This window comes from Aythya marila (assembly GCF_965140915.1).
Source record: "Aythya marila genome assembly, chromosome: 3".
Classification (NCBI taxonomy): Eukaryota; Metazoa; Chordata; class Aves; order Anseriformes; family Anatidae; genus Aythya; species Aythya marila.
In genome coordinates this window covers 118,492,907-118,515,967 of record NC_139044.1, presented here as the reverse complement: position 1 = coordinate 118,515,967, position 23,061 = coordinate 118,492,907, and the positions used below count along the sequence as shown (strand labels likewise).

General features: G+C 59.0%; 1 protein-coding gene across 2 annotated transcripts; it reads left to right on the top strand.

Moving 5' to 3' along the window:
- The first annotated feature begins 850 nt into the window (after positions 1 to 850).
- Positions 851 to 21,601, top strand: SCARA5 (scavenger receptor class A member 5). 2 transcript variants are annotated; one of them, XM_082758056.1, is made up of 9 exons: positions 851 to 986; positions 1,921 to 2,043; positions 4,852 to 4,980; positions 8,736 to 9,410; positions 13,429 to 13,509; positions 14,599 to 14,697; positions 18,160 to 18,207; positions 18,919 to 19,110; positions 20,512 to 21,601. In XM_082758056.1, exons 2-9 carry the CDS (start codon positions 1,932 to 1,934, stop codon positions 20,646 to 20,648), a joined length of 1,473 nt encoding a protein of 490 aa, XP_082614182.1. In that variant the 5' UTR covers positions 851 to 986; positions 1,921 to 1,931; the 3' UTR covers positions 20,649 to 21,601. The 2 variants fall into 2 exon arrangements, with proteins under 2 accessions (XP_082614182.1, XP_082614183.1); XM_082758057.1 differs by lacking the exons at positions 851 to 986; positions 1,921 to 2,043 and adding an exon at positions 3,029 to 3,770.
- Positions 21,602 to 23,061: the final 1,460 nt, after the last annotated feature.

Here is a 23,061-nt window from a genome sequence, read left to right as displayed (position 1 = left end):
GGGCTGCTCGGCTGGGTGCTTGAGGTTGAGGAGAAACCTCAAAAACACTCTCCAGAAGCTGCCTTTCTCTGCTGCAGCTGCAGTTTTGTCCCCACCTTGCATCCCCCGGGGAGCGATGGCAGTGGGCCCACACCAGTCCTGGTGGGGTGCTTGGTGGGGTGGCTGCAAAGGGATCACAAAGTGGGGACCCTGCAGCTCCGTGCCCCGAGGCAGGGCACAGTGGCACAGCACACAGCGCGTGGCAGGGCCGGAGGGTGCGTGGCAAGGCCATGGTGCAGTGCCATAAAACATGGCTGTGCCATAAAATGTGGCTGTGCCATAAAACGTGGCTGTGCCATAAAATGTGGCAGTGCCAAAGCACTTGGCAGTGCCATGGCCCAGGGCAGTGCCATAGCACGGTGCCACAGCCCAGGACGGTGTCACAGTACACTGACACAGCCCAGAGCAGTGCCATACACAGTGCCACGATCTGGGACAGTGCCATAGCACAGTGCCACAGCCCAAGGCAGTGCCATAGCACAGTGCCATAGCGCAGTGCCATAGCGCAGTGCCATAGCCCAGGACAGTGTCACAGCAGTGCCACAACCCGGAGCAGCTCCGCAGCCCCCAGCCGTGCACCCCCCTGCTTACCCCCAGCCCCCCCAAACCCTGCCTTCCCCCCCCCCCCCCCACCAAAGCCCGTCCCGGGCGCCCCCTCCCATCCCTCTCCTCCCTCCCCGGGGCGGGGACGACCCCGCGGGGGCGTGCGGAGCCCGGCGCCCCCCCTCTCCCCTCCCGCCCCCCTCCTACAAAAAGCTCCCGGCCCCGCAGCTTCAGGCTCCAGCTCCGCCGCCTCCCGCAGCCGCTGCCCATGGGGGGCTGCCGGGGAGAGCTCGGGGCCGCCCCGCCTGGGGCTGGGGGGTCCTCGCCCGTCCCCGACACCGCCGCGCAGCGCCGGGCTTGAGAGGGGCTGCGGAGGGGGGGGGAGCTGCGGGGCTCGACCCCCGGTGAGTCTCGGGGAGAGGCGGTGGGGATGGGCTTGGGGGAGGGGGGGGCGTGCGGGGATGGACCCCCCCTGCCTGCTGCTGTGCGCCCCGGGGGGCTGCGCGGGGGTCGCTGCCTCCCCCAAGCCTCCGGTGCATCCCCCGAGCATCCCTCCGAGACCCCCGGGGGTCGCCTCCGTGCTCGCTGCTCCCCCCCCCGGGTCATGCTTGGGGTCGGGAGGGTGATGCCGGAGCCCCCCCGGCTGCTCCCCACTTGGAGAGGGGGGGTCCCGCAGAGCGTGGCAGCGATGTGGGGGCGCGGGGAGTGGGGCTGGGGGCGCACGGCTGGCCCAGCCTGGCAGGGCTGGTGGGGGGGCTTTAATTCCTTCCCCAGCAGAGCAGTGCGGGGATGGGGGCGTGAGGGGCTGCCCCCCCCAAAAGGCAGGTGCCGTAAGGACCCCCCCAGTGGTAGGTGCTGAGCTCGTCTGCTGACCCCAAAGCAGGGTTGGGGTGCTGCGTGCTGCTAGAGGTGGTGTGGGGGCACCCCAAGCCCTGTGGGGGAGCACAGGGGGGTCCTGGGTGCCCCTCGTGGGTGGTGGGTGCCCCTCCTCGGCCCCCCCAAGCCGAGGGTCTGCGTTGGTGGTGGGCATTTCATCAGGCTGCCAGCTGCTGCTGAGCTAGCCCGTGGCTTCTCCATGGGGTCACTGCGGGGTCTGGCTCTTACTCGGGGTGCTCCCAAACCCATCCTGGGTTTGGCAAGAAACCTCGCGCTGAGATGTGGCCACCTCTGCCCCCCGTGAGAGGTCCCCCGGCAGCGGGTTGGGGTCCCCCTGGCAGCAGATTGGGGTCCCCCAGCAGCGGGTCGGGGTCCCCTGCTCCATCCCGGGCCGTGCTGGGTGAGCGGGGTCAGGACGTGGCACGGTCCCCAAGCTCCTCACCCGCCCGCTCGGCCCCGCAGGGGACAGGAGGATGGAGAACAAGGCCATGTACCTGCACACCTTCGGCGAGAGGGAGAACGGCTCCGTCTTCGAGGAGCCCTTCGAGGGAAGGAACCTCTCCAAACTGAACCTCTGCGAGGACGGTGAGTCCAGGCGCCCCGCTCCCTCTGCTCCCTTCTTCATCCCGGTGGCACGAACCCAGAGAGCTCCCGGGGGGGGGCACACGGGGGCTTGGCTCACCCGGGGAGCAGCTCAGCAATTTGTCCCTGCGTGGATAAAAGCATCTGGCCCGGCTTAGGATCTGTGGGTGCCAGGGAAGCAGAGCCCAGGAGGAATCCCTGCGCCCGGAGGGGGCTGCTGGTGGGCAATTTGGGGTCAGGGCGTTGCGTCCCTGCTGGATGCGTGGCGCAGAGCAGGAAACCTCTCATCTGCCAGAGCTTGTGTGGGGGAAATGCCCAGGGAAGGACGGGTCCCTGTGCCTCCTCGCCTGCCCTATCCACCCCTCTGCCCGATGGGCGCAGCCAGGGCACCTCTTGGGGTGCGTAGGGTCTCACTCTGTTCCTCCACTCCAGGAAAGCAGCTTTCCTTGCTGAACATTGACTTTTTTTTTCCTCCAAACTTGCTCTGGTGTGTGTGCTCTTGTCCAGAGATGCCCCACGGTGGGGCCGGTAGCACCGGGGCGCGGTGGGACCTGCGTTTCTCATGGGACCTCTGCCTCCACCGCGGCCTTGCTGAGCTCTTTTCCTCTCCTCGTGGCCCGTCAAGTGGTGTCCGTGTTGCTCTCCATCCTGGTTTGGTCCCTGCCGGGAGATTTTGTCCCCTGGAACAACCCCCTGAAGGAGACGGAGCAGGGACACAAACCACGGCGTTTCCACGGAGCTTCCCTCCAGGATTTTTTCACGAGGCCTCCGCAGCCGGGACGGGCTGAAGCGGAGCTGGGAGAGGTCCCCTCGGCTGGCAGCTTCGCTCAGAAACCACCTGGGGGCTGCCAGCCAAACCAGCCTTGCTCTGGGGGGGCTCCCAGCAGCGCCGTGCCCCCCAGGCACAGCTACGTGGGGATGGGGGTCTCGCCTTGCCAGGCTCAGGCACCAGAGCGCGGCGCTTGGGGCATCCCCGGGGGGGTGATGGGGAGCCCGGGACGGGCTGCAACCAGGCTCTGGGAGGTTCCCAGCCCCTGCCAAATTGGTTTTTGGATGCTAGCGCGGTGCAGGTGGCTCGTGGTGCTCAGTGCAAGCAGCGCTGTGGCCTTACTGGGGCTGGGGACGGCTGCGGGGCCGCGGGGCGGATTTTCCAGTGCCAGTGAAAGCTGAGATTTGACGCCCCCAGACTCGCTGTCACCCCACGAGGCTCCCAAACCTCGCGGTTTGGGATGCCCAAGCAAGGGGCAAGGCCAGCCCTGAGCCCACGAGGATGGATTTCGGGGCAATGCCTTAACGAGGATGGATGCTGCACCCTGGGCGCAAACCCAGCACCTTCTGCTCCCACCCCAGGGCTGGGGGCGAGCCCTGCCTGCTCCCGGCCCCCACCTCTTTCCGCGGCCGGGCAAACCGCAGCCTGGCTCCCCTGGGGGTGGGCAGGGGAGAAATATTTTGCTTTTCCCCTTGGTTACGGGCCGGAGCACACCCCTGGGCCGCTCGGAGAGCGCTGTTGTGAAAGCCGGGCTCGGCTGAGCGCAGGCAGGGAGGAGTGGGTGGTTCGGGGCGCGGGGCCAGCTCCTCCCGGAGTCCCCCAGGACCTGATCTAAGTGTTAATGTCAGAAAAATATTGCAGCTTTCCTCATTATGAAACCCTCGGCTCCAGCTGTTTGGCCGGTGACAGCAGGCCCCGAGCAGCAAATGGGAACCGCGTGCGGGTAACGAGTTGCACATGGGTGGGTTGGGGACGGGGACGGGGGGGAGGGAAGGATGGGGGGGCCTGAGGGCTGTGAGGTGATGGAGAAGGGGACAGCCCAGCCCCTTGTCCCTCCAGCACCCCGTAGGTCCTTGGGGTGGACTTTGGGGATGTCTCTGGGTGCGTCGCTCATGGCTACAGGAGGGGGTCCCCTCCCCAGGGGGCTGTTTTTGGGGCTGTTGTGCCTCACCTGCCTCACCTTTTTGGCTTAACTCCAGCTCTGGAGCTGGGTGGTCCAGGGCTGTGCCTGGGGCTTAAAGGGCAGAGAGCGATGGGACTGCGGCACCCGAACACCGAGGGGCTGGGAGATTTGGGGCTCTGCTCCTCATCCTTCTGTCGGCGTCCCCGGGGACGTCTGGGATGTGGTGAGGGGCAGACCCAGCAGCACCCTACAGCCCGTGGGAAGCTGCTGGTTCCCGGCCGCTCGTGGAAACCCCTTTTGGAGAAGTGCCTTTTGCTTGGCTGCCCCTCGGCAGAAGCGTGGGGGACGGCTGGGTTGCCACCACCCCATCACCCCCTCGTTTGGGCAGTGCCCCTGGGCTCACCAAATGGCTCCGAGGCATCCATCCAGAGCAGTGCTGCAGCCCTGGGGCTGGGGATGGAGGCACCGGGTCCATCTGCAGCGCTGGGCTGTGTCGCATCCCAAAACTTTGGGATTTACCTGGCTCTTTCCCAGCTCCCCTCCATGGCAGGACCTCTGCAGTCCCTCACAGATTTGGGGCTGTGACGCCCAGCATCACCCAAACTCTCCCAAAACACAGGCTTGGACAAAACCCCGAAGCAGAGGGCTTTTCCCTGGTGCTGGCTTCACCCTGAGAGAGCCTTTCACCTGCTTCCCTTGTCCTTTCCTTCGTTTTTTTCCCTTCTCCCTGCCCTCCGTGCCGGTGTTTTCCCCCCGGGGTCCCCGCCAGGCTCTCCGCACCCCATCTATGCTTGAAAGCAGACACCCACAGACGTGCTGCCCCCCTCCCTGCAGCCACGAGGCTGCCGAAATCCCCCGGAGGTGGCTGTGGGTGGGAGCTGAGCCCCCCCCCCCCGGTGACGCCGCGTTGTGTCCCCAGGTGCCGGGCGCAGGATGAGGGCGGCCGGGCGCTGCGGGCGGCTGGGCTCGCTGGCGGCGCTGAAGTACGCCGTGCTGGGGCTCTACCTCCTCGTCTTCCTCATCCTCGTCGGAGTCTTCATCCTCGCAGGTAAGGGCCGGGCACGGGGCCCCCGATGGGGTTTTCTTTGGGGGGCATCCCTCCACGCTGGCTTGGGGAAGGCTAAAACCTGCCAGCCCGAATCTCTCAGGGGTGCCGTGGCCACGCTCCTGCCGCCGCTGCGGTGGCGTCCGGGGGGTTTTGTGCCTGCTGCGGGGTTGTGGCACCCACAGAGGTGCCCCCTGCTCTGCTTGGCAGCCTGCTGCTGCCCCTGGGGCTGCTCCGGCTCCCTGGGAGCACGGTGACACAAGCTCACGCTGCTCAGCGTGCCGGGAGCAGCTTTGGTGCTGCCTTTGATGCTGGGGTCCCAGCAGTGCACAAACGCCCCCCCTAATCCCCTTTTGGGGACCCCCAGGCTCTCTCGGACGCAGGCAGGGCATTATCCCTGCACAAAACATCCCTCCAACCTCCCCTCCTTGGATTTGCTGAGCGTGGGGGCAGAGCCCAGAGGGCAGGGACGGGAAGGCTGCCCACGAGTGCCTCTAATTGCTCCCAGCCCTGCGCACGCATCCCCTGTGCTTGGCTTCACTGCTGGCTTATCCCCCCCCCCTCCCCCTCGCCGTTTTTGGGAGGATGCCCGCACCCCTGGCAGCCCCCCACGGAGCAGCCGTAACCCCCCCGTGTGGGTCCTGCGGGGTGGGGAGGCTCCCATGGGTGCCCCGATGAACCCAAGGATGCTCCAAGGCATGGGCCCGTCGCTTCTGAGGTTGGACCCCCCCAGCACCTCCCTGCTCCAGCCCCCGAGTGCCCCCCAGGGCTGGGCAGAGCCGATCCGATTTCTACCCCCCTTCCATGAGCCCCTTTTAGGTCTGAGGGTGATTTTTTGGCGGGTCCCCCGCAGCAGGGAGCAGGACGGGTTCCTTGTCTCACTCCCCGCCGCCAGCCCGTGCCTGTTGCGCAGGGCAGATTTTAGCTTTCCGTGGGCTGGGGAAGGGACAGAGGGAGGTTTCGCTGGAATTTGGAAGCCTTTCCCACCGATTTCTTGCATGACATTGTTTTCATGTTGTTGTTGGAGCGAGGAGCCCCGCGCTGGGGATGCCATGAATTGTGCAAAGGGCTCGGGGCGGGCGCGCATGTCCTGGGCCGAGCTACAGCTGCTCGCCTGAGAGCAGCTCCAGCAATAACAGGAACGAGATTAGGGCCCCCGACGACAGCAGGGAGAGCTGGAGCCGTGGGCATCCTCAAAGCCTCCCTCCCGGAGCCAGGATTTCAGCTGTCAGGCTTCAGCAAGACCCCCGGTCAAATCGCCTCGCCCTCCTGGCTGGGGATGGGAGCCTCGGAGAGGCAAAATGCGGCTGAACCCCAGGGGAGGGGGGGGGTCCGACCCCTTCTGGGGGTGCCAAAATCCCGGATCCGATGGCAGGAGAGCGGCAGGACCCAGCCCTGCGACCCCGCGGGCTGGAGAGCCAAAAAATTTGGCTGCTGGGGGAGCATCCAAAAGCGCTGGCCGAGGAGAAGCGGCGGCTCAGCAGGGCGGTGGAAATGAGTGGTGATGAAGTGGATGAGCAGGCGACGGATGGATGGGGGCCCTGGGAGCTGCTCCGCCTGCCAGCGCCTCCTCGCAGGGCTGTTAATGGGGAGAAACTCCTGCTGGAGGGATTTTGGCTCGGAGGGGACCCTCCCGGACAGCTCGGGGGGCTGGGGCTGAGCTCTCCAAACCTCCTTGTGGGACCAGGGCAGCTCCGAGGGGGGATGCTGAGCCCTGTGCGTCCCTGCCGTGCTCCTTTCTGCCCAGGGGACGTGAGGAAAACCCAAAAAAAAAAGGTTGCAGGACCCCAGCCCCCATCCCACCCCGTGTTTTGGGTGCCCAGCAGCCCCGTGCATCCTCCTGGAGCGGGTGTGGGTTTGAAGCTGGCCCCGGGCAGGCGTCCCCGCTCCGTGGCAAAGGGCTGGAAAATGAGCAAGCTGCTAAAAATACCTTTAAACCACCTAGGAGCCGGGGAAACAGGATGTTGTGAGCAAGAGAAAAAAAGTTAAAAAAAAAAAAAAGTTAAAAGTTAAAGTTCCTTTAACTGCAGCCTGCTTTTAATAGCCCCGTGGGAAGTGTGTGGCACTCCTCTGCCTGCGCCCCTCCCCGCTCCTGGGGTGTGCGCTCCTCCAGGCACCAAAAAGGAGGGGAAAAAGGTGATTTTTGTGAAGCTGGGGCTCGGGGAGCTGGTGCTCAGCCCCAGCCCAGTCCCCATCGCCCTGGGGAAGGGGCTGAAGCCTGCAGGGAGCTGGGCTCGGCCGCTGGAGACCCAGCTCTTTGGGTTACAGGGGTGGGATTCATGCCCACCTTGTGCCCCAAAACGGCACCAAACCACACCTGAGCACTCTCTTGGCTTTTTTTTTTTTCAAGGTCTGGGTTAAATCCTGGTATTACAGAGCTTACACCTGCGTGCACAGCTCTGCACTGGGCTGTCTGAGCCCGGATCCGAGGCTGATCCCACTCCTTTGCGCACCCCGGCGCATGGGGGCACCCAGCCCTGTGCTGCTCCGCAGAGCATCAAGGCTCGTTAGGATGAGGCTAACGAGCCAGACGCCTTCGTATGGGCATCCAAACGCACATATCCCTGCTCGTGCACGCTTCTGCATGCTGGTGGGACCTCCCCAGGCCATGGTGCAAGAGGGGGAGCGCAGAGCCGTGCTGCAGCTGGTTTTTGGGGGGCAGCAGGAAGGGCTGACAGGGCTTGGGGCAGGGCTCTTGCGATCCTTTTCTTTTTTTTGGGACGGACTGAAACAGCTCATGGGTGCTCCCAGGGCAGGACCCGGGGCTGGGGCCGGGGATTGGGGCCAGGAGCCGGTGGGGACGGCAGCCAGGAAGACAGCTTGTCCCGAAAACACAATAGTTTGGGGGTGTGTGAGGGGGGGAGCAGCTGCTCGCCGAGCCCTTCGGGGACCATGAGCTCAGCCCCAGGGCTGCCAGGCCTCGTGCTGGAGCTGGCGGCGGGTTGGTATTTTGGGTGTCCGTGGTGGGGAGGGTGCCTGTGCTGCGTGCACGTGGGAGGAGGCTGTGGGACCAGCACCCGCCCATCTCCTGCTCCTCCGGCTCAGCCTCGCGCCCGCGGTTGTGCCTGACGAGTTTTTAGGAGTTGTTTATAGGGTTTGGGGCCACTCCGTATTTATGAATAACCACAGGTAGAAGGGGAGGGAGCGTGCCCGTGCATCCCAGCCCCTGGAGGACCTGCCTTTGGGGGGATTTCTGCTCGCGATGGCCACCTGGGGCCTCTTCTCCCCTCGGTTTTCTTGCGAGGAAGCTGATGCCTTAATCCAAACCTTAATCCAAACGCTGATTTTAATCCGAACCCAACGTCCTCCATCGGTTCCTCCTCCTCGGAAATGGGCAGGATGGTGCCGGGGCTGCTCCAGCTGAACCCCAACACCACCGAAGGAACAATAGTGATTATTTTTTTCCCTTATTTCTCATTATTCCTGTGGGTTTGGCTTTGAGTCCCTCCCCCCCAGCCCAGGCTGTGCTGGAGACCCAGCATCACAGGCAGAGGCAGGGGGTGGTGATGCCCCCAGGCTGGATGGGGGCTCTGAGGGTGCTGCTGGGCTTTACTGGGTGCTGCTGGGCTTTACTGGGTGCCACTGGGCTTACTGGACAGCTACAAGCTGCTGAGATCAAAGGGTCCAAGCACTGCTGGGCCCAGGGGTGCCTCCATCCATCCCGGGGGGCTGTATAGGATGGAGCGGGGCTGCACCTCTCCATCGGCCCCATCTCCAGGGGGGGTTTCTGATGCCCCCCTCCTGTCTCTCCCTCGCAGTCTCCCGGCCGCAGACGTCCCCCGAGGACCTGAAGGCGCTGCTGGGGAACGTGAACCGCCTGAACGAGAGCTTCAGGGACGTGCAGCTGAAGCTGCTGCACCTCCCGCTGAAGGGCGAGGTGATGGAGCACATCTGGCGGCTGCAGGACCTGCTGCAGAACCACTCGGACTCCTTGTTCCTGATGACGGGGTCGCTGCAGAAGCTGGAGGGGCTGCTCTGGAGCCTGCAGAGCCAGGCCAGCCAAACCGACAGGGCCGTGTCCAGCCTGTGGGACAGCCTGGCCCAGCAGAGCGACGCGGCGCAGCAGGAGGCCTACAGGCTCGCGGTGGAAGGCAACAGCAGCCGGCTGCTGCTCCAGCACCACGAGCACCTCCTCAGCCACCTCGGCAGCCGGCTGGAAGGGCTGAGCGAGCAGGTGACGGCCGCCAGCGGGGCCGTGGACGCCATGAACAGGACCTTCTCCTACGACGTGAACGTCCACCGGGCCCGCATCCAGGACCTGCAGGTGCTGATCAGCAACGCCACCGAGGACGCGCGGCGGATGCGCCTGGTCCACATCGCCATGGAGCAGCAGCTGAAGCACGAGCTGGCCATCCTCGGCAACGTGACCGAGGACCTGCGGCTCAAGGACTGGGAGCACTCGGTCGCCCTGAGGAACATCTCCGTCATTCGGGGTAAGGCCAGGGCATCTGGTTAGCGGCTCGCTTAGAAGCATGGAGTATCGCAAGTTGGAAGGGAGCCGTAAGGGTCATCGAGTCCGATTCTAGGATTCTAGGATTTTGGGTAAGGCAAGGACATCTTGTTAGCAGCTCCCTTAGGATCATAGAATATCCCAAGTTGGAAGGGACCCATAAGGATCATGAAGTCCAACTGTAGGATTCTATGATTCTAGGATTTGGGGTAAGACGATGACATCTTGTTAGCAGCTCCCTTGGAATCATGCAATCGTAGAATATCACGAGTTGGAAGGGACCAGTAAGGATCATGAAGTCCAATTCTATGATTCTGGGATTCTATGATTTGGGGTAAGATGAGGACATGTTGTTAGTGGCTGTCTTAGAATCATGGAATATCACGAGTTGGAAGGGATCCGTAAGGGTCATCGAGTCCAATTCTATGATTTGGGTTAAGGCAAGGACATCTTGTTAGCAGCTCCCTTAGAATCATGGAATATCCCGAGTTGGAAGGGACCCATAAGGATCATGAAGTACAACTCTAGGATTTTATGATTCTAGGATTCTATGACTCTATGATTTGGGGTAAGGCGATGACATCTTGTTAGCAGCTCCCTTGGAATCATGGAATCATGGAATATTGCGAGTTGGAAGGGACCTGTAAGGATCATGAAGTCCAATTCTATGATTCTGGGATTCTATGATTTGGGGTAAGATGAGGACATGTTGTTAGTGGCTGTCTTAGAATCATGGAATATCACGAGTTGGAAGGGATCCGTAAGGGTCATCGAGTCCAATTCTATGATTTGGGTTAAGGCAAGGACATCTTGTTAGCAGCTCCCTTAGAATCATGGAATATCCCCAGTTGGAAGGGACCCATAAGGATCATGAAGTACAACTCTAGGATTTTATGATTCTATGATTCTAGGATTCTATGATTTGGGGTAAGGCGATGACATCTTGTTAGCAGCTCCCTTGGAATCATGGAATATTGCGAGTTGGAAGGGACCTGTAAGGATCATGAAGTCCAATTCTATGATTCTGGGATTCTATGATTTGGGGTAAGATGAGGACATCTTGTTAGTGGCTCCCTAAGAATCATGGAATCATGGAATATCCCAAGTTGGAAGGGACCCGTAAGGGTCATTGAGTCCAATTCTAGGATTCTGTGATTCGGGGTAAGATGAGGAAGGACATCTTGTTAGCAGCTCCCTTAGAATCATGGAATATCACGAGTTGGAAGGGACCCATAAGGATCGAGTCCGATTCTAGGATTTGGGGTAAGACAAGGACATCTTGTTAGCAGCTCCCTTAGAATCATGGAATCATAGAATATCCTGAGTTGGAAGGGAACCATAAGGATCATGAAGTCCAACTGTAGGATTCTATGACTCAGGGTAAGACGAGGACATCTTGTTAGCAGCTCTTTTAGAATCATGGAATATCCCGAGCTGGAAGGGACCTGTAACGATCATCGAGTCCAATTCTAGGATTCCATGATTTGGGGTAAGACGAGGACATCTTGTTAGCAGCTCTCCTCACTGATGTATGAAGCCAGGAGGGTGTCCATGGTGCTTTGGGGGTGCTGGGAGTGAGCCCCATGGCACGGGGTTGCCCCATGGAGATGTCTCAGGTGCTTTGGGATGTAGCAAATCCACCAGGTTTGGGTCTCTCCAGGGCTCAGGTGTCTCCATCACCTGTAGCTGGTACCCTCGACATGCTCCACATGAGGGAGGAAGCCCACCAGGTCCCCTCACTCACCCCCCACCCCACCACCACATGGCCCCATATTTCCATGCTCCCCTTCCCCCGCTCTTCTCCTCTTGCAGCCCATCCCAAATAACCATCCCAGCCCTCCCAACCCTTGACCACCAACTCTAGCTTTCATTTGGCTTCAAAAATGTGTGAAACGAGAGAGGGGAAGGAGCTGCACGCCTGGGCTGGGTGGGGGGAGCAGCAAAATCGTGGGGATCCCCCTGATTTGAGGCACACGAGCAACGGGGAGGAAGCAGCAGGCAGCAAGCCCAGGGTGGGCTCGGGGCAGCCCTGTCCCCAGCTGCCTTTTCAAGGCTGGAGCCCCTCATTGAGGACTTCGGGGAGGCCAAAACGTTAGCAGGTTCAGCAGGGGCGAGGGGAATTCACGCTGCTGCCAGCCCCCCCGAGCAGAGGCTGAGCGTTTTCCTGGAGTTTCTTGCAGATGGGAGCGAGTGCCGGGGCTGCTGCCAAGGCTTCTCCCTCCCTCTGGCCGCTGGCTGAGCCAGGAGGGGACAGATGTGGCTTCGTAGCAGCTGCAGCCACCCTGGCCCGAGCCTGCAGGTCTTAAATAACGGTGTCAGCAGCGAGGGAGGGTGCCCAGCCCCGGCCGCTTGCACAACGCGCTGGGTGGGATGGGGACGTGCTGCCAGCCGGCTCCATCTGGCTGTCACGAAAAGCCTCATCCAGAGGGTTTTGGAGAGGTTTTCTCCCCTGTCCATTCACATCAGCCCAGCTGCAGTGCTCGGGAGGATGGAGCAGAGCAGGGGGCAGCTGGAGAGGGGTTTTTGCCCCCAGCCACAAGCCCCGAGCCTGGTGGGGTGAGGACAGACTTGGCACAGGGGCTGCTGAACCTCTCCTCGCCGCCCCTCTGCTCCTCCATCCTCACTCTTGCTGTCCCTGGATCCTGCAGAGCTTTTACTGGGTCCTGCAGAGCTTTCTGTGCTCCTCCAGGAGGACCTGGGGCTGCTGAACTGGGACACACTGGAGAGATGCCAGCAGGAAACCCCTTCCCTTGAGACACCCCCTGCTGCCCTCCAACCCAGCATCACCCTTACAAAGCTCCGCTTGGACAGGAGAGCTCCCCGGGCTGAATTTCAGGGCATTCCTTTATTTTAATTCCTTATTCCCACGTTAGCTCTGTGTCCTGGAAGGGACAGGGTGACACGGGGCAGCCTCAGTGCACCACAGTGTTCCCCTCCCCAGCAGGGCTTGGCCTCCTCGGGCTCTTTCAGGGAACAGGGAGTCACTGGCTGGGCGCAGCACCACCTGCTCGTGCTCTCATCTCCTTCCTATTTCTATTATTTATATATTTTTTGGTCCATCTACTCAGCTTTTCAAACTCCAGCAGGCCAGCGAGGGGATTTAAGGCCATGCAGTGTTCCCGGCTGTTGTGCAAGGCTCCGTGCACCAGGGGCGAGCACCATCCCAGCACCATCCCAGCACCATCCCAGCACCTCCATACAGCCCATCCCTCACTGGATCCTGCCCCACATCCCCCTGAAGCAGCCCCTGGAGGTTTTTGGCTCCTCTCCATGGCAGGAGATCCCTCTTCCCACCCCAAATCCTCTCCTCGCTGTCCTCAGCTCTCCTGGGTGCCGGCACACTCTGCACCCTTTTTTTTTCCCCATAAGGCTGGCCGGCTGACAGCTTTCTTCACGACCATGAGATTGTGGCTTTTGGGGTTTCTAGGCAAACAACACTTAACAATTCCCAATTATCGCCCTGGCTGGGGCAGGACAGCGACCAGATGACCCTTCCGGCCTCTCTCTGCCCAATTTTCTATCATCCCATGACTCATTTATTTTATTTATTTTTTTAATCCCGTCCAGTTTCTTCCAGCGGGCTCAGCTCGTAATTGCTTTCAGCTTGGTGGAGCTGGCCCCTAGCAGGCTCTGTCACCGATTTTGGCCTTGCAAGAGCTTGCAGATCTCTGGTGGCTCCTTCCCAGCCAGGGGAGATGCTCTCTGTGCCGCAAATCCCCTCCTGTAGGCTCGTCTCCGCCCTTCCAAAATGCATTATTTATTATTATTTTTTAAAAACTTTCCTGGAAGATATTTCACTGGAGATGTCACAGGGTGGAAGGAAATTCCAGGAAACTTAGGCCCGAGCCCGGGTGGAGCTGCAAGGTGAAGTTTTCAGGCGTGCAGAGCAGGGTGAGGGAGTCCTTTTCGTCCTTCAGACCCCACAGAGCACAGAAGAGGGCTGCTGGCATCGTCCCCCGTTGTCATTTAGGGCTCCTGCAGCCAAATCCTCTTCGTTGCAGGGCCTCCGGGACCCAAAGGAGACCCAGGCCACGAGGGGATGGAGGGGGAGCCCGGCCTGCCCGGCCTGCCCGGGCTGCGAGGTAAGGATTGAAGCATCCAGACCTGGGTGTACAGAGCCAGGGCTGCAGCCCCCATGGGGTTTTTGGGGCCCACAGCCCTTATGGGGCAGTCCCCATGGTTTTTTTTGGGCCCAGAGTCCTTATATGGCAGCCCCCATGGGGCTTTTGGGGCCCCCAGCCCTTATGGGGCAGCCCCCATGGGGTGTTTGGGGCCCACAACCCTTATAGGGCAGCCCCCATGGGGTTTTTGGGGTTCCCAGCCCTTATGGGGCAGCCCCCATGGGGTTTTGGGGCTCCCAGCCCTTATGGGGCAGCCCCCATGGGCTCCCACACCCGTCAGGGCAGTGCTGGGGGTCTGACGCTTTTGGGTTCTCCATAGGGTTTTTTTTTTTCCATCTCAAGAATGCCTTTTTCTAATTATTATTATTTTTCCCCATTCTTCACTCAAACCATTGTTTTTGAGAGAAATACAATTTAAAAACCAAGCTCGAGGCTGTTTCTCATTTCCAGCCAACCCTAGAAGCACTGGGGTTGGCGCCCAGGACTCGGGGACGGCACCGGGGCTGCCAAGGACCCCCCCTCGGCGAGGGATTTCTGTCCCCAGCAGGACAGGGGTGGCAGGATCCGTCCCCCCAAATACTGCACCCCACTCCGATGATGGACCCACACCAAGACAGGGGGCTCAGCACCCCATAAAACCCCATTTTTCATGGCCCCATTGCCCCCACGGTGGTGGAAACCCGGCTGCTGTCCCAGAGCCCTCCCCAAAGCTCTTTTATTTTTTCTTTTTATATATTTTTTTTCTTTAAACAGCAAAACCAAAACAAAATCCCCGGAGGCTTCACCGAAAGCCGAAAAGCTGCCGAAAGGGCTCTTAATTTTAGCTCCTTCTCCACCTCGCTTTCTCTGGTGCTTTTTTTGGGATGCGGTCACGGCGGCACCTGCCCGGAATTAGATATTTCGGAAATAAAATTCCCAAAAAAAAAAAAAAAAAAATAGTTTGGCAAAGCCCAGCCCAGTTTGGGCACAGATCGGTGCCAAGGGTGGGGGGCTCTGACGGGGGGTCCCAGTGCTGCATCGTGACCCCTTTTGCTTCTCCCCATCCTCCAGGGCTGCCCGGGGAGAGAGGACCACCGGGGCCGCGTGGCCTGAAAGGGGACCAAGGGGACCTCGGCCCTCCGGGTCCGCCTGGGATGCGAGGATTCAGAGGTAAGGGGCAGCCTTCAGGGCCCCCAAAGCCCCCCCAGTGCCACCCCTGCCATGGGCACGACCCCTGCCCCCAGCCCAGGCTGCCCCCAGCCCCATCCAGCCTGGCCTTGGGCACCCCATTTTGTGCCAGGCTTTATTATTTTATTTTATTTTATTTTATTTTATTTTATTTTATTTTATTTTATTTTATTTTATTTTATTTTATTTTAAATATTTTTTAATTTTTATTTTATTTATTTTATTCTATTTTTATTTTTATTTTATTTATTTTATTTTTTATATTTTTATTTTATTTATTTTATTTTTTATATTTTTATTTTATTTATTTTATTTTTTATATTTTTATTTTATTTTAATTTAATTTATGTTTTCTATTTTTTATTTTTTATTTTATTTAATTTATATTTATATTTTTCATTTTATTTATTTTATTTTATATATATTTTATATTTTGTATATATTTTATTTTATTATTCTATTTTATTTTATTTTATGGTCCCCTTCTGGCTCCCCCTGGTTTTCCATCACCTCACCACACCCTAAGGGCTAAGGGAGACCTCTTAAAAGAAGCTCCGGGCTGCAGCCTAAATCGGGACGGGTAACAGCTCCCAAAACAGCCTCTTTCCACCCCAAAACACCCACTGGGTGGGCGGGGGAGGCAGGAAGAGCCCTGCCCGGCACCACCCCGCTCCTGCTGGCCCTTTTTGGGTTCATCCCGTGCGCTGCTCGTTGTGCAAAACCTTCCTTCGTGCAGGTTTTTTTTTTTTTTTTTTTTTTTCCTGAAAGCCCCAAAACCCACGCAAATTTCAGGCAAATTCCGTGCAGATTTGGCTCTTCTGATCCGAGGAGCGAGCCCTGATGGCAGCTCTGCCTCTCCTGGCTGGAGGAATTTGGTGATGGCACCAACCTCACGCTCCCACCACCGCCTCTCCGGGACCCATGCGTCCTTCCCCGGGGCCAAATCCCCGGAGGTCAGAGCGCTCAGATAAGGGAGCTTCGCCCCAAACCCTTCTCCAATAAATCACGCAGCACGCTGGCGGCGAGTGCCGAATTTCTACGCTTTCTGGGATTCTCTGAAATTGATAGGAAACAGACCCGGAGCGAGGCAGCGCTCCAAGCCCAGGCTTCGAGCGCAGGCTGCTTGCCCTGCACCACCGGGCTCACGCCCCTCTGAGGGGGCTCACACCCCTCCCCGAGCGCAGGAGAGCCGGCAGCCTGCCCTGGGGGACCCCCAAGCCTCTCCCCAAAATCCCTGGCTCAAAGCACAGCGCTTTTTTGGGGCAAAAAAAGCACCCCCAGCCATCCCAGGGGACGGCCTTTCCTCTCCTGGTTGCTTTCCTCTCCTGGTTTCTTTCCTCCCCTGGTTGCTTTCCTCTCCTCATTGCTTCCCTCTCCTCGTTGCTTTCCCTTTTTACGATTTTCTCCTCCTCGATGCCTTTTCCCTTAAAATTCCCCCAGAAAGGGATTATTTTCCTCGTTTCCATAGGGGAAAAAAAAAAAGTCAGCCTGGGAAGCGCGCGTAAATCAGTCGCCCTCGCTCCGCCCCGGGGAGCGTCGTGCAGGGAAGGAAGGGCAGTAAGTCAGCCAAAAGTGGGGCTGGGGGGGGTCTGGAGGTGAATTTGGGGAGAAAAGGAGAGCTCCACGTGCAGGGCAGGCGGGGGGTGCTCTGCAGCTCAGCTGGGATTTCGTCCCAGCAGGGATGCTCCAAGCCCAGGCGGCAGCGGTGCCACCCGCGGGGCTGCCCCCTGCCCAGCAGGGAGCTGCTCTGCGGAGAACACAGCTGGGAAAGATGGGGAAAAATAGGGAAAAAAAAAAAGGAGAAAAAGCTGCCAGGAAGAGCCCAGAAGACAGCCTGGGAGAAGCCAAGGCTGCGTGGGCAGCGTCAGCTCCGGGGATGGAGCAGGAGGCACGATGCTCACGGGGTTTGCTCCCTGCTGGCATCTTCCCAGCTTTTCCCTCCTCATCCTCAGCCAGAATCGCTCCTCAAGAGGCCCCGGTCCCGTTTGTACCAGCCCCAGGATGGCAAAAACCTTGGGACAGGGCACAGGGGGGCTCCAGGCTCGGGGCCCCCCTTTACTCCCCTCCACCTCCAAACCTAAATCTCAGCACATCCTGGTGATGGTGGCAGTGGCAACGGGGTGCCGGCATCATTTTGGGCGAAAAACCCTGCTTTTTTTTCAACGGGGCCAGCAGCCCGGTGTCCCCTCCAAGGGCTGAGCTCTGCCTTTTCTCATCACGTGCAGCCCAGCAGCATCTCCAGCCCCTCTCCTGCAGCTCTCCTCCTCATCTGGTTCCCATCAGCGGCGCAGGCTCCGGGCAGCTTTTCTCCATCTGACACAGCTGGGGCTGCCCGGGGGGAGCGATCTCGGCTTCCCAGAGCCTCCGAGTTAAAGGGCAAGAATTTCCTGTGTGCTTTTATTTTTTTTATTATTTTATTTTTATTTTATTTATTTTTTTTATTATTTTTTTTTCTGCTTTATAAGAAATCTCCGGGCGGGTGCGGCTGCGTCCTCGGTGGCTATCGCTACGCGGAGCGGGGCCGAGGGGGCTGCTCTGCCTGGGTGGGGGGGAGCACTGAGATGTGGCACGGCGGAGAGCTGAGCTCATGATTTCACCTTTCCGGGTGGAAATAGCCCCAGGTTTTGGAGGCTGGCTGTTTGCTCAGCTGGCCGAGCCCCCCCCAAGCACCACCGCTGGGTGCCGACGGGGTCAGCCTGCTGCAGGAAGCGAGGGCCCTGCTCCGAGGAACATTTTGGCCCCCAGGACACCAGCAAACCCCCCCCCAGAGGGGATTTGTGCACCTCCTGCAGCTCCAGAACCTCTCTCCAGCTCCGGTTCCCTTACCCCGAGGCGTTCGGGGGGGCTCCGCTGATGGAAGAGGCAAATGGGGAGGTTCTGGGGGTCCCCTGGCAGCCCCGGTACGAGGCTGGGGGTCCCCTGGAAGCCCGGGTGCAGGGTTTGAGACCTGGGGCTCCCCCAGGAGACACGGAGTGCTGTGGCCGTGCCCCCCCTCGGGGTATTTTCGGCACCCGTGGTGGCAGTCCTGGGGCTGGAAGAAGGTTTGGGAAATGCAATTTGGCATTTTAAGGGAGTTTTGGGGGTTTCTGAGCTCCCCGTGTCGCTTTTCCCCAAGCGGCTCTGGCTGGGGGCAGGCGGAGGTGAAACCTCGCACCGAGCTGAGGGGCAGAGCGGCTTCTGCTCAGGACGGGGCTGTAACCCCCCAAATTCTACTTTTTCCACCCCAAAACTCCCCCGGTCTATCAAAGAGAGGGACCCCAGCGAAACACTCGTCTCCCCGGAGCGGCTCGCCCCGTGGCACCGGGCTTTTTTCTCCCCAAAGAGGGTCAGGAGAGGGGCTGGCAGCCCTGCTGCTGCCTCGTGCCTCAGTTTCCCCAAGGAGAAAACCCTCCGAGAGCCAGCCCCCGGCACGAGCTTCATCCCCTCTGCTCTTCCTCTTCCCAGGTGACCGAGGACCCAAGGGAGAAAAAGGGGACCGAGGCGGAGACCTGGGTAAGTGCTCCCGGGGGGCCCCGCGGCGATGGGAACCCAAAATCTCCCAGATCCCCAGCGAGCGTGCCCTCATAGGGAACATTTTCCCCGATTTTGGGGAAAATTCCTTTAATCACAAACCTCCAAGCGGCTGCAACGCAACGAGGGTTTTGGGGGCGCACGAATAAATCCCACCTGATTTCCCCCCCCTGGTTTTGAGCCGGCTCCTGTCTCGCCACGGCTGCTGGCCACCACCGTGGCCACCAAGGGGTGGCTTTGGTGACCCAAGGGGACCCCGGGGGGACCTCTCCAGCGTCCCAAAAGCAGTGGGATGTCCCCAAGCCACCCGTAGTGGTGTCACCGGGTGCCTCCTGCGGCCGGAGGGCGGTGGGGGCACCACAGGGTGTCCCCCCAAGCCACCTTCGCCCCCAATTTGGCACAAAGCGCAAAACGAGCCAGGTTTGGTAAAATCGCAGCACGCGGGGGCTGTGCCCAAACTCTGAGCCTGCTTGGGGACCTCGGGGGGGGCTGGCGGAATTGCTAAAAGCAGGAAAAAACACAAAATCTGGAGAATGGGGGGGGGTTTGGCACCCCAAAATCCACAACCCCTCAGCTCTCCAAGCGCCGGAGATGCGCGCATTTAGGGACGCGGTCGCGTGGCCCCCTCCGCGTCCCCCCCAGTGTCCCTGGGTGTCCCCTGATGTCCTCTGATGTCCCCCCCGATGTCCCCAGCGGCCGAGGAAGGGCTGATCCGGCTGGTGAACGGCTCGGGCCCCCACGAGGGGCGGGTGGAGGTGTTCCACGAGCGGCGCTGGGGCACGGTGTGCGACGACGGCTGGGACAAGAAGGACGGCGACGTGGTGTGCCGCATGCTGGGCTTCCGAGGAGCCGACGAGGTGTACCGCATGGCCCGCTTCGGACAAGGTTGGGGACAATTTGGGATGGGGGGAGACCCCAAATGGGGGAAAAAAACAAAAAAAAATGGGGTGCCGGGGGGCTGCACAGGGAGCCGAGCCCCCGGTGCTGAGCACGCAGCCGCTCGCCGCGCCGCCCCGGGGCTCGGGGTGGGGGTTTTTGGAAGAAAGGTTTATTTGTGTGGTTTTTTTTTTTGGCTGGACACAACTTCTGATTTTTTTTTTTTTCCTGTTTGGAATAACGAAAGGTTTTTATCTTTCATATTTTTTATTTTATTTTTCTATTTTTTGTTTTATGTTTATGAGACTTCTGATTTTTTTTCCTTTTTGGAATACCAAAAGGGTTTTGTTTTTTATATTTTTTATTTTATTTTTATTTTTTATTATTATTTTTATTTTATTTTTATTTTTCATATGTTTTATTTTATTTCTATATTTTTTATCTTATTTTGATGAGACTTCTGATTTTATTTTTTTTCCTTTTTGGAATAACAAAAGGGTTTTATTTTTTATATGTTTATTTTATTTTTATTTTTATTTTTTTTATTTTACATTTTTATTTTTTTATTTTATTTTTTTAAGTTCTATTTTTATTTTTCATATTTTTTTATTTTATTTCTATATTTTTTATTTTATTTTTATGAGACTTCTGAATTTTTTTTTCCTTTTTGGAATAACAAAAGGGTTTTATTTTTTATATTTTATAATTTATTTTTATTTTATTTATTTTTATTTCATTTTTATATTTTTTGTTTTATTTTTATGAGACTTCTGATTTTTTTTTCCTTTTTGGAATAACAAAAGGGTTTTATTTTTTATATTTTATAATTTATTTTTATTTTATTTTATTTTATTTTATTTTAATTTTTTATTTTTTATTTTTTTTTATTTTATTTTTTTTTATTATTATTATTTTCAAAGCTTTTTAAAAAACCTCATGGCAATGCCAGCAATGTCCTGGCACCCACCCTGGTGGCCTTTGCCCCCCCCAAGCTGCCAAACCCGGGGGGGCTCCGTAACCCCTTCTCCATCCTCTAGGACCCCCGTGCCCACCCTATTGGGGTCCCTTGGGGGGGGACACCCCAACCTCCAGGCCCCGGTGGCCCTGGCAGCAGCTTTAGGGGACCCCAAAGGTGCTGCCCTCTTGGTGCCACCTCATTTGGATACCCCGGGGGGGGGCCACAGGGTGGTGCCCCCACCTCTGCCACGTGCCCACAACCCCCTAAATGCTTCATTTTTGGGACAACAGCGTGCATCTTTTGGGATTTTTCCCCCAAAACAAGGATTGTGCCTCCTGGGTGGCTCTGGAACCCCAAAAATATAGGGTTACCCCGCTGGGTGAGCATCCCGGTGTCTGGGACCCCCTTGGGGTGAGGAGGGGGGCTCATCCCGACCCTTTTTCTTTTTGTAGGAACGGGCAGGATCTGGATGGACGACGTGTCCTGCAGGGGCACCGAGGACAGCCTGCTGCGCTGCGGCTTCTCCAGCTGGGGCAAAACCAACTGCGGCCACGCCGAGGACGCCGGCGTCAAGTGCCTGGCGCCGTGAGGGGGGACACCCCAAAAGGGGACGCCCCAAATGGGGACGCCCCAAAAGGGGACGCCCCAAAAGGGGACGCCCCGAGAGGGGGCACCCTGAGAGAGGACACCTCAAGAGGGGCTACCCTGAGAGAGGGCATCCCAAATGGAGCACCCCAAAAGGGGACACCTCAATTGGGGATACCCCAAAAGGGGACACCCCAAAAGGGGCTACCCTGAGAGAGGACACCCCAAGTGGAGTGCCCCAATTGGGAACACCCCAAAAGGGGACACCCTGACTGGGGACACCCCAGTTGGGGCACCCCAAATGGGGACACCCTGAAGACACCCCAAGGGAGGACACCCCAATTGGGGACACCCCAAAAGGGGACACCCTGAGAGAGGGCACCCCAACTGGGGACACCCCAAATGGGGACACCCCAAGAAGGGACAACCTGATTGGGGACACCCCAAATGGGGATATCCTGATTGGGGACACCCCAAGAAGGGACACCCCAATTGGGGACACCCTAACAGGGGACACCTCAATTGGGGCACCCCAAATGGGGGCACCCTGAGAGGGGACACCCCAAAAGGGGGCACACTGAAAGGGGACACCCCAAATGGGGCACCCCAATTGGGAACACCCTGATTGGGGACATTCTGAGAAAGGACACCCCAAATGGAGCACCCCAACTGGGGACACCCCAAGTGGGGACACCCCAATTGGGGCACCCCGAATGGGGACACCCTGAAAGGGGAAACCCCAGCTGGGGACACCCTGTCATTAGGAACACCCTAATTGGGGACACCCCAAGAAGGGACACCCCAATTGGGGACACTCTAATTGGGGACACCCCAATTGGGAACACCCCAATTGAGGACACCCCAATTGGGGACACTCTTGGGGTCACCGAGAGCCCCCTCCCAGCCTGGCCCCCGCTTCCCGAAATGTTTTATCCCCAAATAAAGCTTTTTTATTATCCCCCAGCGGCCCCAAAACCTGGTTTCGAAGCTTTTGGGGTGCAGGGGGAGCCCCCCCCGTGGCTCCTCGCATGGCTTAGCCCTGCCTACGGGTATTTGGGGTGGGGGTCCCAATGGGATGGGAGGGCTGGTTGTGGGGTTTGGGGGGGGCTGCAGCAGGGCAGGGCACCCCACAGCCGGACCCCGCCACCTCCAGGGGCTGGGGGGCTCAGAGACCCCCCCCAAGGGTTTGGAGACCCCATGGACACCCCCCAAGGGATTTGGAGACCCCATGGAGACCCCCCCACACCACCTAAGGGCTTGGGGACCCCACACAGCCCCCCCCAGGGAATTGGGACCCCATGGAGACCCCCCCAAGGCCTTGGGGACCCCACAGAGACCCCCCCCAAGGGCTTGGGGTCCCCATAGAAACCCCCCCAGGGAACTGGGGACCCCCTGGAGACCCCCCCCAAGGGCTTGGAGACCCCATGGAGACCCCCACAGAGACTTGGGGACCCAATGGAGACCCCCCCACACCACCTAAGGATTGGGGACCCCCTGGAGACCTCCCCCAGGGATTTAGGGACCCCACAGAGACCCCCCCCAAGGGTTTGGAGACCCCATAGAGACCCCTACAGGGATTTGGAGACCCTATGGAGACCCCCCACACACCCCCAAAGGGCTTTGGGGACCCCATGGAGACCCCCCCACACCCCAGAAGGCCTTGGGGACCCCACAGAGACCCCCCAGGGAATTGGGGACCCCCTGGAGACCCCCCCAGGGATTTGGGATCCCCACAGAGACCCCCCCCAGGGCCTTGGGGACCCCACACAGCCCCCCCCAGGGATTTGGGGCCCCTGGAGACCCCCAGAGCCCCCCCCAGGCCCCAGGGACCCCCAGAGCCCCCCCAGGCCCCGCCCATCCCGCCCAAGCACCGCCCACCCCTCTCAGACCACGCCCACCCCGCCTAAACCCCGCCCACCCCCCAAGCCCCGCCCACCCCCGCTCCGCCTTCCGCGGCTTTTTGGCCGCCCGCGGCCGCCGTAGGGGGCGTGGCAGTGAGGAGGGGGCGGGGCTCCCGCGCGCGCAGCATTCAAACGGCAACGGCAGCGGCTGGGGGGGGGCTACTACGAGGAGTAGAGGTAGGAGTAAGGGGAGGGCTGAGTAGTAGCAGCGGGGGGTGGGGAGGAGGAGGAGGAGGAGTAGGGGCCCGAGGAGTTGTAGTAAGGGGGCTGGGGAGGAGTTGTAGTAGTAGTAGGGGACTGAGTAGTAGTGCTAGTAGTAGTAAGGGGGCTGGGGAGGGGTAACTGGGTGTGTAGTAGGGGCTCGAGGAGTAGTGGGGTGCTACAGAGTAGGAGGAGGAGGGGGGGGGGCCCGAGGAGTTGTAGTAAGGGACTGTGGAGTAGTAGGGGGGTGTGGAGTAGTAGGGGGCTGAGTAGTAGCAGTAGGGGGGTGTGGAGTAGTAGCAGGCCCAAGGAGTA

What these genes read in the sequence shown, in the direction of transcription:
- SCARA5 (XM_082758056.1), top strand. Translation starts at nt 1,932, where the DNA reads ATGGAGAACAAGGCCATGTACCTGCACACCTTCGGCGAGAGGGAGAAC. An exon ending in TGGGATGCGAGGATTCAGAG is followed by an intron (nt 14,698 to 18,159) that starts GTAAGGGGCAGC and finishes TCCTCTTCCCAG; the next exon opens with GTGACCGAGGACCCAAGGGA. An exon ending in GGACCGAGGCGGAGACCTGG is followed by an intron (nt 18,208 to 18,918) that starts GTAAGTGCTCCC and finishes CGATGTCCCCAG; the next exon opens with CGGCCGAGGAAGGGCTGATC.